Source organism: Ranitomeya variabilis, chromosome 6, assembly GCF_051348905.1.
Source record: "Ranitomeya variabilis isolate aRanVar5 chromosome 6, aRanVar5.hap1, whole genome shotgun sequence".
Lineage (NCBI taxonomy): Eukaryota > Metazoa > Chordata > Amphibia > Anura > Dendrobatidae > Ranitomeya > Ranitomeya variabilis.
Genome location: NC_135237.1, coordinates 573,361,790 through 573,377,539, shown reverse-complemented (window position 1 = coordinate 573,377,539; position 15,750 = coordinate 573,361,790). Strand labels below are relative to the sequence as shown.

Below are 15,750 nucleotides of genomic sequence, written 5' to 3'. Positions count from 1 at the left end.
CCAGAGTGAGAGTAGTTAAATCGCCCTCGCTGCAGTGAGCCCAATCGCCAGTACATAGCAAGCAGCCTTTCTGTCGACTAATTACCCTAGGTGCAGTACCTAATCTGACCTGAGGGTAAGGGCGCCAGAGTGCTGCAAGTTCCAAACTGAAACTGGGAAGTGGGATATAGTTAAATCCCCTTCAGAAGGAACCAGGCGGCAACCGAACAACCTCAGTGTAATAATTATAGGGGATAACTCAGGAGACTCTTTGCGTGGAACAAGACAACTACAGGACACAGTTTTATAAGTGGTAAAGTCTATACTATCACACGGTGATTCAAACAGGTGCAGAGAGAAACTCAGGGGGATATCTGTTGTGAATTCGGTTTGTGGGCTCCCCCGGTGGTCTGTTATGGTAGTGTCTCTTATGTGCCTTCCTCCATCTCTGATTACCTGTCGCCACCCTCTAGGGGAGTTTCCTATTTAAGGCTGCTTGGCTGTTGGTCACATGCCGGCCAACAATGTGCTAGTAGCATTCTGTTGCATTCACCTGCCTCAAGTTCCAGTTCAGCTAAGTTGAATTTTGTTTCTTGTTTTGCTATTTTTGTCCAGCTATCTGCAATGTGACTCTTCAGTGCTGGAAGCTCTTGTGGACAGAAAATTACTACTCCAGTGGCATGAGTTGTCACTGGAGTTTAAAGTAATTTCTGGATGGTGTTTTTGAATAGTGATTTTTAGGTCGACCGTGAAGTAACTCTTTCCTGTCCTTCTGCTATCTAGTAAGCGGACCTCACTGTGCTAAATCTGCTGTTCATCCTACGTATGTCATTTCCTCTGAACTCACCGTCAATATCTGTGGGGGCCTACTATCATCTTTTGGGGTTCCTCACTGGAGGTAAGGCAGGCCTGTATATTCCTCTTATAGGGGTAGTTAGATCTCCGGCTGGCGCGTGGTGTCTAGGGCATCGTAGGTACATCCCCCGGCTACTGTAAGTTTTGGGTTAGGTTCAGGTCACGGTCGACCTTAGTTTCCATCACCCGAGAGCTAGTCCGTTTTGCATTTTTTTCCCATGGTCATTGGGGTAACCATAACAGTTTGGCCGGCCATAAAAAAAATCTATGTGTTAAAATATGCACTAAAGTAGGAAGGAGAAGAAAAGGTTTTTTTTTTTTTTTTCTGTGTTTGAAAGTGCACCTTAGTTTGATCATTTGTATTTCTTGCTTAAACTGCAGTCTTCAGCCTTTTTTTTCCTCCTCTCCTCTTAACCTCTGAATGCTTGGGTTACACCCATTTGAAACATGGATCCACAGAGTTTAGTTGCGGGTTTGAATAACCTTGCGACAAAAGTACAGAACCTACAAGATTTTGTTATACGTGCTCCAATGTCTGAACCTAAGATTCCTCTGCCTGAATACTTTACCGGAGACAGATCCCGGTTTTTGAGTTTCAGAGAAAATTGCAAATTGTTTTTGTCTCTGAGATCTCACTCTGCTGGTGATCAGACTCAACAAGTTAAAATTGTTATCTCTCTACTGCGCGGCGACCCACAAAGTTGGGCATTTGCATTATCGCCAGGAGATCCTGCGTTGTTAAATGTAGATGCGTTTTTTCAGGCTTTGGGGTTGCTTTATGAAGAACCTAATTTAGAGATTTTGGCTGAGAAAGCCTTGATAGCTCTTTCCCAAGGGCAAGATGAAGCTGAGATATACTGCCAGAAATTCCGTAAATGGTCGGTGCTTACTAGATGGAATGAGTGCGCTTTAGCAGCTAATTTCAGAGAAGGTCTCTCTGATGCCGTGAAGGATGTCATGGTGGGGTTCCCTGTGCCTACAGGTCTGAATGATGCCATGAAATTGGCTATCCAGATTGATCGGCGTTTGCGGGAGCGCAAATCTGTGCACCATATGGCGGGGTCTTCTGAGGAAGAATCTGTGCACCATATGGTGGTATCTTCTGAGCAAAAACCTGTGCACCATATGGCGGTGTCTTCTGAGCAAAGACCTGTGCACCATTTGGCGGTGACCTCTGAAAAGGCATTGGAGCATATGCAATGCGATCGTGTTTTGTCTAGAGGCGAACGTCAAAATTACAGGCGCAAAAATGGATTGTGCTTCTACTGTGGAGATCCAGCTCATGTTATATCAGCATGCTCTAAACGTATAAATAAGGTTGATAAAAAGGTTGATAAATCTTTTTCTACAGGTACCTTGCAGTCAAAATTTCTTTTGTCCGTGACATTGATTTGTACCTTATCATCTGTGACTGTGAATGCTTATGTGGATTCTGGCGCCGCTCTTAGTCTCATGGATTGGTCCTTTGCCAAGCGTTGTGGGTTTGATTTGGAGCCGTTGGAAGTTTCTATTCCCCTGAAGGGTATTGATTCTACACCTTTGGCTAGCAATAAACCACAATATTGGACACAAGTGACTATGCGTCTCACCCCAGACCATCAGGAGATTATTCGTTTCCTTGTATTATATAACCTACATGATGTCTTAGTGCTTGGATTACCATGGTTACAGATTCATAATCCCGTCTTGGACTGGAAATCTATGTCTGTGTTGAGCTGGGGATGTCGGGGTATTCATGGGGATGCACCTTTGGTTCCTATTTCTTCATCTACTCCCTCTGAGATCCCAGCATTTCTGTCAGATTTTTATGATGTCTTTCAAGAGCCTAAAGTTGATTCTCTCCCTCCCCACAGAGAGTGTGACTGCGCTATTGAATTGATCCCCGGTAGTAAGTTTCCTAAGGGTCGCTTGTTTAATTTGTCTGTACCTGAACATACTGCTATGCGGGAGTATATCAGAGAATCCTTGGAAAAGGGTCATATTCGCCCCTCGTTGTCTCCACTAGGGGCAGGATTTTTCTTTGTAGGTAAAAAGGATGGTTCATTGAGACCTTGTATCGACTATCGACTTTTGAATAAGATTACAGTTAAATACCAGTACCCGTTACCTTTACTGACTGATCTGTTTGCTCGTATAAAGGGGGCTAAGTGGTTCACTAAGATCGATCTACGTGGTGCGTATAATTTGGTGCGGATTAAGCAGGGGGATGAGTGGAAGACCGCATTTAATACGCCTGAAGGCCATTTTGAGTATTTGGTAATGCCTTTCGGTCTCGCAAATGCCCCTTCCGTTTTTCAGTCCTTTATGCACGATATTTTCCGTGAATATCTGGATAAGTTTATGATTGTGTATTTGGATGATATTCTTGTTTTTTCGGAGGACTGGGAATCTCACGTTCAACAGCTCAGGAGAGTTTTTCAGGTTTTGCGAGCTAATTCTCTTTTTGTAAAGGGCTCAAAGTGTAGTTTTGGAGTTCAGAGAATTTCCTTTTTGGGATATATTTTTTCCCCTTCATCTATGGAGATGGACCCTGTCAAGGTCCAGGCTATTTGTGATTGGATGCAACCTACTTCTTTGAAGAGTCTGCAAAAGTTCTTGGGTTTTGCTAATTTCTATCGCCGATTTATAGCGGGTTTTTCTGCCATTGCTAAACCTTTGACTGATTTGACCAAAAAGGGTGCTGATGTTGCTAATTGGTCCTCTGCGGCTGTGGAGGCCTTTCAAGAGCTTAAGCGCCGCTTTTCTTCCGCTCCTGTGTTGCGCCAACCTGATGTGTTACTTCCGTTCCAGGTTGAGGTGGATGCTTCGGAGATCGGAGCAGGTGCAGTTTTGTCGCAGAAAGATCCTGACTGCTCAGTAATGAGACCATGTGCGTTTTTCTCCCGAAAGTTTTCGCCCGCTGAGCGAAATTATGATGTGGGAAATCGGGAACTTCTGGCCATGAAGTGGGCGTTTGAGGAGTGGCGTCATTGGCTTGAGGGTGCTAGACACCAGGTGGTGGTCCTCACTGACCACAAGAATCTAATTTATCTTGAGTCGGCCAGGCGTCTGAATCCTAGACAGGCGCGCTGGTCGTTGTTTTTCTCCCGATTTAACTTTGTGGTGTCATATCTGCCTGGGTCCAAGAATGTGAAGGCGGATGCCCTCTCTAGGAGTTTTGAGCCTGACTCGCCTGTTGATTCCGAACCTACCGGCATCCTGAAGGATGGGGTGATATTGTCAGCTGTCTCCCCAGACCTGCGGCGTTCTTTGCAGGAGTTTTAGGTGGATAGGCCTGATCGCTGTCCGCCTGGTAGACTGTTTGTCCCTGATGATTGGACCAGTAGAGTTATCTCGGAGGTTCATTCTTCCGCGTTGACAGGTCATCCTGGAATTTTTGGCACCAGGGATTTGGTGTCTAGGTCCTTCTGGTGGCCTTCTTTGTCTCGAGATGTGCGCATGTTTGTGCAGTCTTGTGATGTTTGTGCTCGGGCCAAGCCCTGCTGTTCTAGGGCCAGTGGGTTGTTGTTGCCCTTGCCTATTCCTAAGAGGCCTTGGACGCACATCTCTATGGACTTTATTTCTGACCTTCCGGTTTCTCGTAGGATGTCTGTCATCTGGGTGATTTGTGACCGTTTTTCCAAGATGGTTCATTTGGTACCTTTACCCAAATTGCCCTCCTCCTCTGAGTTGGTTCCTCTATTTTTTCAGAATGTGGTGCGTTTGCATGGTATTCCTGAGAATATAGTGTCTGACAGGGGTACTCAGTTTGTGTCTAGATTTTGGCGGACGTTCTGTGCCAGGATGGGTATCGATTTGTCTTTTTCGTCTGCATTCCATCCTCAGACTAATGGCCAGACTGAGCGTACTAATCAGACCTTGGAGACTTACTTGAGGTGTTTTGTGTCCGCTGATCAGGATGATTGGCTTGACTTTTTGCCATTGGCAGAGTTTGCCCTTAACAATCGGGCTAGTTCTGCCACTTTGGTTTCTCCATTTTTTTGTAATTCAGGGTTTCACCCTCGGTTTTCGTCCGGTCAATTGGAGTCTTCGGATTGTCCTGGAGTGGATGCTGTGGTTGATAGGATGCATCAGATTTGGGGACAGGTTGTGGACAATCTGAAGTTGTCCCAGGAGAAGACTCAACAGTTCACTAATCGTCATCGGCGTATTGGTCCTCGTCTTTGTGTTGGGGACCTGGTGTGGCTGTCTTCTCGATTTGTTCCTATGAAGGTCTCGTCTCCTAAGTTTAAGCCTCGGTTTATCGGCCCTTATAGGATTCTGGAGGTTCTTAATCCTGTGTCCTTTCGTTTGGACCTCCCAGCATCTTTTAATATCCATAATGTTTTCCATCGGTCATTATTGCGGAGGTATGAGGTACCGGTTGTTCCTTCTGCTGATCCACCTGCTCCTGTGTTGGTTGAGGGTGAATTGGAGTATGTGGTGGAAAAGATCTTGGACTCCCGTGTTTCCAGACGGAAACTTCAGTATCTGGTTAAGTGGAAAGGTTATGGCCAGGAGGATAATTCTTGGGTGACAGCATCCGATGTTCATGCTCCCGATTTGGTTCGTGCATTTCATAGTGCTCATCCAGGTCGCCCTGGTGGTTCTGGTGAGGGTTCGGTGCCCCCTCCTTAAGGGGGGGGTACTGTTGTGAATTCGGTTTGTGGGCTCCCCCGGTGGTCTGTTATGGTAGTGTCTCTTATGTGCCTTCCTCCATCTCTGATTACCTGTCGCCACCCTCTTGGGGAGTTTCCTATTTAAGGCTGCTTGGCTGTTAGTCACATGCCGGCCAACAATGTGCTAGTAGCATTCTGTTGCATTCTCCTGCCTCAAGTTCCAGTTCAGCTAAGTTGAATTTTGTTTCTTGTTTTGCTATTTTTGTCCAGCTATCTGCAATGTGACTCTTCAGTGCTGGAAGCTCTTGTGGACAGAAAATTACTACTCCAGTGGCATGAGTTGTCACTGGAGTTTAAAGTAATTTCTGGATGGTGTTTTTGAATAGTGATTTTTAGGTCGACCGTGAAGTAACTCTTTCCTGTCCTTCTGCTATCTAGTAAGCGGACCTCACTGTGCTAAATCTGCTGTTCATCCTACGTATGTCATTTCCTCTGAACTCACCGTCAATATCTGTGGGGGCCTACTATCATCTTTTGGGGTTCCTCACTGGAGGTAAGGCAGGCCTGTATATTCCTCTTATAGGGGTAGTTAGATCTCCGGCTGGCGCGTGGTGTCTAGGGCATCGTAGGTACATCCCCCGGCTACTGTAAGTTTTGGGTTAGGTTCAGGTCACGGTCGACCTTAGTTTCCATCACCCGAGAGCTAGTCCGTTTTGCATTTTTTTCCCATGGTCATTGGGGTAACCATAACAGATATCCCTGCCATCTTATCAGATATTGGCGCCGATTCCTGTGAATCTTGGAATCAACAATTTCCTCCACAAACAAACAAATTGTTCTTGCCCATCAATCACCACAGGCTGCGGAGGTGGCACAACACGTCCCTTGAAGGTATTAGGAGATACAGGCTTTAGTAAAGATACATGAAAAACTGGGTGTACCTTCATAGTCCTAGGCAGCTTCAGCCGGCAGGCCACAGAGCTCACAATACCGTTAATCTTGAAAGGGCCAATGAATTTCTGTCCAAGTTTTTGTGACGGAACATTTAACTTCAGATTCTTAGTTGCTAACCACACGGAATCTCCTACCTTGAACATGGGTGCACACTTACGGAATCTATCAGCCGATCTCTTATAACGATCTTGAGCTGTAGTCAGGGATTACTTCAGAACCTCCAGATTTTGCCTCATCGCAGTCAGCCTTTCCTCCACTGCCGGAACCGGAAAATTAATTGGAGACCTAGGTAAGATACACGGATGATAACCCAGATTGGCAAAGAAAGGTGTAAATTTAGTGGAGGCGCTCTGAGAATTGTTATATGAAAATTCGGCTAACGGCAGCAACTCCAACCAATCATTCTGGAGATGGCTGACATAGCATCTTAGATATTGTTCCAGCGTCTGGTTGGTATGCTCAGTCTGACCATTTGTCTGGGGATGGTAAGCGGAAGAGAGACAGACACTAATATTGAGTGCAGAGCAAAACCCCTTCCAGAATCTTGAAGTGAACTGCACTCCACGGTCAGAGATGATCTCATCCGGAAACCCATGCAACCGAAAGACATTCTGTATAACCAAGTTCACTGTATCTTTAGCTGAGGGGAGGCCGGTGCATGGAAAAAAATGAGCAGCTTTAGTCAGGCGATCAACTACCACCATGATTGTATTCATGCCCCCCGATGTAGGCAGCTCCACAATAAAGTCCATTGATATAGACCCCCAAGGGAGGGACAGAACATGCAATGGTTGTAGAAGAACCGTAGGTGCCACATGAGGAGTCTTGTAATGAGCACTTACCTCGCAAGAGAGAACATAGTCCTTGGTATCCTTCAGGCAAGTTGGCCACCAGAAGAATCGGCTCAGGAACTCTTGTGTCTTCTACCCCCCTGTGACCAGCCAACTTGGAGTCATGTACCAACTTGAGGATCTGCAGACGGATGACCTCAGGGGCATAGATACGTCGATCTCTGGACCACATGCCACTCTTAAAGACAAGATTAATATCCACAGGTGGGTTGGCCAGAAATACATCACCGTCATAGGCCTCCCTGCACTCCTTCCACAAGTCCTGATCGTGGATAACTCCGATGAAATTGGCATCAGATAGAATGGTCTTGGACGGGGCTCCAGGTACGGAATCCGCAGCATGGATTCGGGATAAAGCATCAGCCTTCCCATTACGAGAAAATGGACAGTACGAGATAAAGTTAAATTGATTTAAAATGAGTTCCAACGAGCCTGACGAGGAGAAAGACATCTAGCGGATCTAAGGAACTCTAAATTGCGATGGTCAGTTAGCACTATGATCTGTTGTGCAGCTGCTTGCAGATGATGCCTCCATTCTTTGAAAGCCGCAATAATAGCCAGCAATTCCTTGTCTCCCACGTCGTAATTCTTCTCTGCAGAGGTTAGTCTACGGGAAAAGAAAGCACAAGGATGTAGCAGACCCTTCTCTCCAGTTCTTTGGGAGAGAATAGCCCCCAAAGCATTATCAGAAGCGTCCACCATCCACAATGAAAGAAAGTGTTGGATCTGGGTGTATCAACAGCGGTGCTGATGCGAAACAGATCTTAAGCCGATCAAAAGCATCTTGAGCCTGTGATGACCACTTAAAGGGCTTTTCCTTCTTTGTCAAGGAAGTAATGGGACGGACAATATCAGAAAAATTTCGAATGAAGCGTCTGTAGAAATTTGCAAAACCAATAAAACGTTCTTGGGTACCGGCCAGTCAAGGATAGCCTGAATCTTACAAGATTCCATGTTCAGCCCCTGGGGAGAGATGATATAACCTAAGAGCTGTATCTCAGAACGATGGAACTCGCATTTCTCTGGCTTAATATACAGATGGTTCTCTTTCAGATGTCTTAAAACAGTTTTGACATGTTCTTCATGTTCCTGTAGAGAGTCAGAAAAGATTAGTATATCGTCCAAATAGATCACTACAAACTGGTCCAACAAATCTCTGAAAATGTCATTAGCAAGGTGTTGAAATGCTGCAGGGGTGTTACAAAGCCCGAAGGGCATCACAAGATATTCAAAGTGTCCATACCAGCATCTGAATGCTGTCTTCCACTCATCCCTTGGACGAATACGCACCAAATTATAAGCCCCACGAAGATCCAGTTTAGAGAACACCTTAGCATGGCGGACTCTTTTCAGTAATTTGGGAATCAGATGCAAAGGGTAATGGTTTCGTACAGTTACCTTATTGAGTTCCCGATAGTAAACACAGGGTCTCAGGGTCCCATCCTTCTTTTTTACAAAAAATATAGGTGCCCCTGCTGGTGAGGAAGAAGGACGTATGAAGCCTTTGGCCAGATTTTCACCAATATACTCCTTTAAGGCTTGAAGCTCAGGAGCCACCAAAGGGTATACGTTACCAAAAGGAATAGCTGCCCCAGGAAGCAGCTCAATGGGACAGTCATAATGCCTGTGTGGAAGAAGCTGATCTGCATTCTTCTTGTCACAGATGTCAGAGAACTCTTTATATGCTGGAGATAAAGAAAATACCTGTACATGTGGTTCCATAGCCGTGGACTCAGGGACAGCTTCTGTTAACGCTGAGTTGCTCCTTGTTGGAAGGATAATCTCCTTGGTCTCCCAGTTGATAATTGGGTTCTGAGAATGCAACCAAGGAATGCCTAAAATCACAGGAAAATGAGGAGAAGAAATTAGCAAGAAAGTTGCTCCTGATGATTAGGCTCCAACAAAATTTCAAGGGGTACGGTCTCCTGATCCACAGGCCCAGAGATTAAACGTGACCCATCCACTGTTTCCATGGTAATTGGAGAGGCTCTTTGCTGAATTTCAAAACCATGTTCCTTGGCAAATGCGATATCCATGAAATTGCCACCTGCACCAGAGTCAATCATAGCTGCACTGGAAATCCACTGTCCTGAACACAGGATCATAATAGGGAGAGAACAGTGAGAGTTCTTTTCCTTAAGCTCCTTGGGGTGTGAAGTCATAGAAAGTGAATGGAATACAGCGTTTAAAGGCAGGCTACATTCAGAGATGTCAGATTCATCATCACAGTTGTCATACTCCCCTACTGCTACTAGCACCTTGATAGGCCGTCTAGGACACTTAAGGCAATTGATCAAGAAGTGATCAGACTGGCCGCAGTAGAAATATAGACTTTCTCGAAGGCGATGCTCCTGGTGCTCATTGATCTCACGCCTCTGAATGGAATCAATTTGCATGGGCACCTCCTCCACCTCCCAAGATGTTTTACCTGCAGGCTCTTTGGAAGGAAGGGAAAAGTTAGAAATACGGTTATATGCAGCAAACTTCTCTTGCCTACGCTCAGTAAGGCGAATGTCAATGCGCACACACTGCTGTATAAATATCTCTAGCTCTTGTGGTGACTCCGAGCGAGCTAGTTCATCTTTTACAATACTAGACAGACCCCTTTTAAAAATAGGCAATTGTGCATAACTGTCCCAATTGGTATCTACCGCTAATCTCCTGAATTCAGTGGCATACTCAATAACAGAACGTTTTGCCTGGCATAAAGACAACAAAGCAGATTCAGCAGTTGCACGGCGATTAGGATCATCAAACATTAATGCCATAGCGGCCAATAAATCATCCAAATGATTTAACCGTGGGTCACAAGATTCAATCATCGGATTCGCCCAGGTGAGCGCTCGTGCGGTCAGCAGCATTATTACACACAATACTTTGGATCTATCATTAAGAAAACGGTCAGCATGCACATCAAAATATAGCATACATTGATTCACAAAGCCACGAAATTTGTCGCCATCACCATTAAATCTGAATGGGGGCAACTTAGGTGGGCTAGCTGGTGGCGGTTGCCCAGAGGGAAAAGTCGCTTGTGCAGCTATTTGCGTGCTTATGTCCTGAAAAGCCCATCCATACTGGGACTCTATGCCAGCAAGTTTGTTTTCCTGGGCTGCCATGCGAGTGCTTAAGTCCTGCAAAGTCTGTCCAAACACTTGTTGATTGTGTTCAAAGCTTCCAAACTTCTTTTGCAGACCTTCCACATCTTTCTGCAGTGATCTAATTATGGAGAACACCTGCTCTAGTCTGCTTTCTGCAGTCATTGTTCCAGCAGTCACCTTTTTTTTTTTAGGCTAGAGTATCCTGTAATAATTATAGGGGATAACTCAGGAGACTCTTTGCGTGGAACAAGACAACTACAGGACACAGTTTTAAAAGTGGTAAAGTCTATATTATCACACGGTGATTCAAACAGGTGCAGAGAGAAACTCATGTCCACAACACTTGGTGCAAATATCAAATGCAGCTCAGCAGTCTATAGGAAACTTCAGAGGAAAATGCAATCACGCAGAAAGTCTATGAAGCACAATTATTCTTGAGGATACTTGACACGAATAAGTCCTTGCTTAGTCCAAAACACAGATATATATGCTTATAAGGCAGTTCAAATTATATCTTAGCTCAGCCAGGGAGGTCTGGGTAATAGTCTCAGGTTCTTGCAAAGCAGCAACAGCTAACATGTCCAGCAAATGTAGAGGGAAGTAAACATGAGCAGCAGATGAAGGAGGATTACTGGAACTGGTGTATGTAGCAGGAACTCAGAGCAGAGTAGCAGGATTACCCCACAGGTTCACAGGAGCAGGTATATAGCCAGGGAGTCACCAGAGGTCAGGAGATGGATGCAAGGCAGAATACTCTAGCACAGACTGAAGGCTGGGGTGGAGTTTTATAGCAGGAAGACACAGTGCTATTGAGACCAAAGACCCCATCTTGGAAAAGGGCAGTAATGCACAGAAAGGTAATAAAAAATGTTCAGAGTCCTGACACTCAGTTTGTGACAAATTGGTGTGAGTTGTGGGGACGATAAAGATATCCTCCCCGGGATCCCTGACATACTGCTGAGATCCATGACCTAGTGTTGGCAGCACGGTGTGAACCGTGACAGATCTTGCCAGTGGTCTTTGGATAGGACAAGACAGTGTTTGTTCAATTGAGCTTTCATTAACACCTAAACCATGTACACGTCAAATTCGAAGCCCATCCCCTTCCAGTAGAACCTTGCTTTTTCCCACTCATGTTGCATTTACCCTTCCCCTCTTGTAACCTGCTGTTTCACAACCTTAGGCCCACAGCTGTTGGTCACCTGTCACTAAATGAACAATCACTATTTATTTTTTTAAATAGTGTGACTGAACAACACTGATATGACTCGCAATTTTTAAGAGGAAATCTGACCTTCTGATTTATCACTGCAACACAGTTTTATCACAAACAATTTGGATTAGCAAATGGGGCTTCTGGAGACTGCCATACAGTTTTAGCACAATCTAGTTAGATGCTGGAAGACGGATTTCACACAGGACAGGATCCGATGTAGCTAACTGACAAGTTCATTTGCAGCACTATCAGAAGCGTCTTCTCTGCCCTGTTACACTGAGAATATCTCGCCAGCAAAACAAGATGTCTGCTTTTTATATGGCTAGGGTCATGTTACTTCGGCAGCCAATTACAGAAGACCCTGTGTCATGATGATCTGGATGTTTTTTCGCCCTGATTGGCTGCCAGAATGTACACACATTAAGTTATTAAAGAAGAAAAAATGACACTCTGCCGCTCCTCTGACCTCGATAAAACCCTTCCCCTCATCAAACACGTTCCCCGCACTCATCATATCCTAGCCAAAGTTATAATGAAAGCATTAGTGGAAACACGATCATTTACCAAACTGTGACCAAATTTTGGCAACTTTGAGTAAAAATTCTCATAAAACACACATACAGAGTTTGCTTATCTCTAATCCTTACACCTGACACTGTACAATCAAACTAACTGCTTATATGATGTCCCGGAGCTGCGCTCACTATTCTGCTATCTGTCAACAGTCTTATGCACAGCTGTCCCTAATAACTTACCCACTTACTATGCAGACGAGTCTGTGTACCCAGATCATGGATAGTCCTCTAAGCCCAAAAACCTAATAAAGATAAGTCCTGTATAATAATTGCTCTTCTGCTCACCCTCAGGTTGAACATGAAACTGATCCCGATTTATGTGACACCAGTCTTCTCATGATGGTTGTAGGACTTTTAGCAGCAGGAACGGAAACTACAGCTTCCACACTAAAGTTCATCCTGATGCTAATGGCCCATTATCCAGATGTACAAGGTATGAATCTGTTATACTCCAGAGCTGCACTCACTATTCTGCTGGTGCAGTCACTGTGTACATACATTACATTACTGATCCTGAGTTACATCCTGTATTATACTCCAGAGCTGCACTCACTATTCTGCTGGTGCAGTCACTGTGCACATACATTACATTACTGATCCTGAGTTGCATCCTGTATTATACTCCAGAGCTGCACTCACTATTCTGCTGGTGCAGTCACTGTGTACATACATTACATTACTGATCCTGAGTTACATCCTGTATTATACTCCAGAGCTGCACTCACTATTCTGCTGGTGCAGTCACTGTGCACAAACATTACATTACTGATCCTGAGTTACATCCTGTATTATACCCCAGAGCTGCACTCACTATTCTGCTGGTGCAGACACTGTGTACATACATTACTGATCCTGAGTTACATCCTGTATTATACCCCAGAGCTGCACTCACTATTCTGCTGGTGCAGTCACTCTGTACATACATTACATTACTGATCCTGAGTTACATCCTGTATTATACTCCAGAGCTGCACTCACTATTCTGCTGGTGCAGTCACTGTGCACATACATTACATTACTGATCCTGAGTTACATCCTGTATTATACCCAGAGCTGCACTCACTATTCTGCTGGTGCAGACACTGTGTACATACATTACTGATCCTGAGTTACATCCTGTATTATACCCCAGAGCTGCACTCACTATTCTGCTGGAGCAGTCACTATGTACATACATTACATTACTGATACTGAGTTACATCCTTTATTACACTCCAGAGCTGCACTCACCATTCTGCTGGTGCAGTCACTGTGTACATACATTACTGATCCTGAGTTACATCCTGTATTATACCCCAGAGCTGCACTCACTATTCTGCTGGTGCAGACACTGTGTACATACATTACAGTACTGATCCTGAGTTACATCCTGTATTATACTCCAGAGCTGCACTCACTATTCTGCTGGTGCAGACACTGTGTACATACATTACATTACTGATCCTGAGTTACATCCTGTAGATATCTAATATATAAAGCTGAATGTGTGTGTGTGTGTATGTATGTATGTATGTATGTATGTCCGGGATTGGCATCTGAACCGTAGCAGCTACAGCCACAAAATTTTGCACAGTCACACGTCTGGACCCCGAGAGCGTCATAGGCTATGTTGTGAGGTGAAATTTTAACCCCGCGCTTTCCAATTCACCAAACAATTTTGCCCCTATCTACATAATGGGGAAAAAGTGAAAGGAAAAGTGTTGGAGGCGTCGCAGCTACAGGCACAAAATTTTGCACAGTCACACGTCTGGACCCCGAGAGCGTCATAGGCTATGTTGTGAGGTGAAATTTTAACCCCGCGCTTTCCAATTCACCAAACAATTTTGCCCCTATCTACATAATGGGGAAAAAGTGAAAGGAAAAGTGTTGGAGGCGTCGCAGCTACAGGCACAAAATTTTGCACAGTCACACGTCTGGACCCTGAGAGCGTCAAAGCTATATTGTGAGGTGAAATTTTAACCCCGCGCTTTCCAAGTCACCAAACAATTTTGCCCCTATCTACATAATGGGGAAAAAATGAAAGGAAAAGTGTTGGAGGCAAATTAACAGCTGCCAGATGTGAACAAGGGGGACTTAAAGAATGACAGCGATGGCACCAAAGAGTATATACTGTACAGTTGCTAAGGTGGGGCCCCAACATGGGATAATCACACCACCACGGGGATATGAACACACACACAAAATGCGCCACACACTACCACGTGCTCGAACACATATACCACCCTCAGTGCACATTTCACCACACATACACCAACCTCGCCACATAAAAGTAGAAACACAAAAGTCGCCGCTCAAAACTCGCCACGCGCAAAACTCTCCACATGCAAAACTCGCCACACGTGCAAAACTCGCCACACGCAAAACTTGCACACGCAGAAAAATTGCCACACGCAGAAAAATTGCCACATGCACAAAAGTTGCAACACATGCAAAAGTTGCCTCACACAAAACTTGCACATACTCAAAAGGCACCACACATAAAACTCGCCACGCGCAAAACTCGCCATGCGCAAAACTTGCTGCACACAACTTGCTACACTAACCTGTCACATGCAACTCGACACACAAAAAGTTGCTACACGCATGTCGCCACACAAAACTCATCTCACAAAAGTCCCTACATGCATGTCGCCACACGCAACTCAACACACACAACTTGACACACGAAACTCGCCCTAAAACACACACAAGTCTGGTATCCTTCAAAAATAAAAATCTGATTAATAAGCAGACAAACTACAAGAGCAACAAATGTACCATATAGGAATCCGGCAGCTGTCAGTCACATGACCAGTCTATTATGTGTATGTGTGAGCTAATATATACTGCCAGGGGGTGGGCTTACTGTTGGCTGGGGATTTATCAGGCTGCCATTTTAGCTTACAAATACTGAGGTAAAAATACTGACCAAATAACGTGTGAACGAGGGCTAATACAGGAGGAGATGGCATACAGCTATATACTATATACAGGAGATGACACACAGGTATATACTATTTACAGGGGAGATGACACACAGGTATATACTATATACAGGAGCAGATGACACACAGATATATACTATATACAGGAGAGATGACACACAGGTATATACTATATAGAGGAGGAGATGACATACAGGTACATACTACATACAGGAGGAGATGACATACAGGTATATACTATATACAGGAGGAGATGACACACAGGTATATACTATATACAGGAGCAGATTACCTACAGGTATATAGTATATACAGGAGGAGATGACACAGGTATATGCTATGTATAGGAGGAGATGACATACAGGTATATACTATATACAGGAGATGACACACAGATATATACTATATATAGGTGAGATGACACACAGGTATATACTATATACAGGAGATTACATACAGGTATATCTAATATATAAAGCTGAATGTGTGTATGTATGTATGTGTGTATGTCCGGGATTGGCATCTGTACCGTCGCAGCTACAGCCACAAAATTTTGCACAGTCACACGTCTGGACCCCGAGAGCGTCATAGGCTATGTTGTGAGGTGAAATTTTAACCCCGCGCGTTCCAATTCACCAAACAATTTTGCTCCTATCTACATAATGGGGAAAAAGTGAAGGGAAAAGTGTTGGAGGAA

The 15,750-nt window shown here is 44.6% G+C and overlaps 1 protein-coding gene across 1 annotated transcript in view; it reads left to right on the top strand.

Moving 5' to 3' along the window:
• The window catches only part of LOC143783141 (cytochrome P450 2C20-like), a 407,257-nt gene that overhangs the window by 342,849 nt on the left and 48,658 nt on the right, over window positions 1-15,750 (top strand). Inside the window, exon 7 of the mRNA XM_077271460.1 lies at window positions 12,421-12,562. Within this exon, the coding sequence (XP_077127575.1) occupies window positions 12,421-12,562 (142 nt within the window). The remainder of the gene's footprint in view (window positions 1-12,420; window positions 12,563-15,750) is intronic.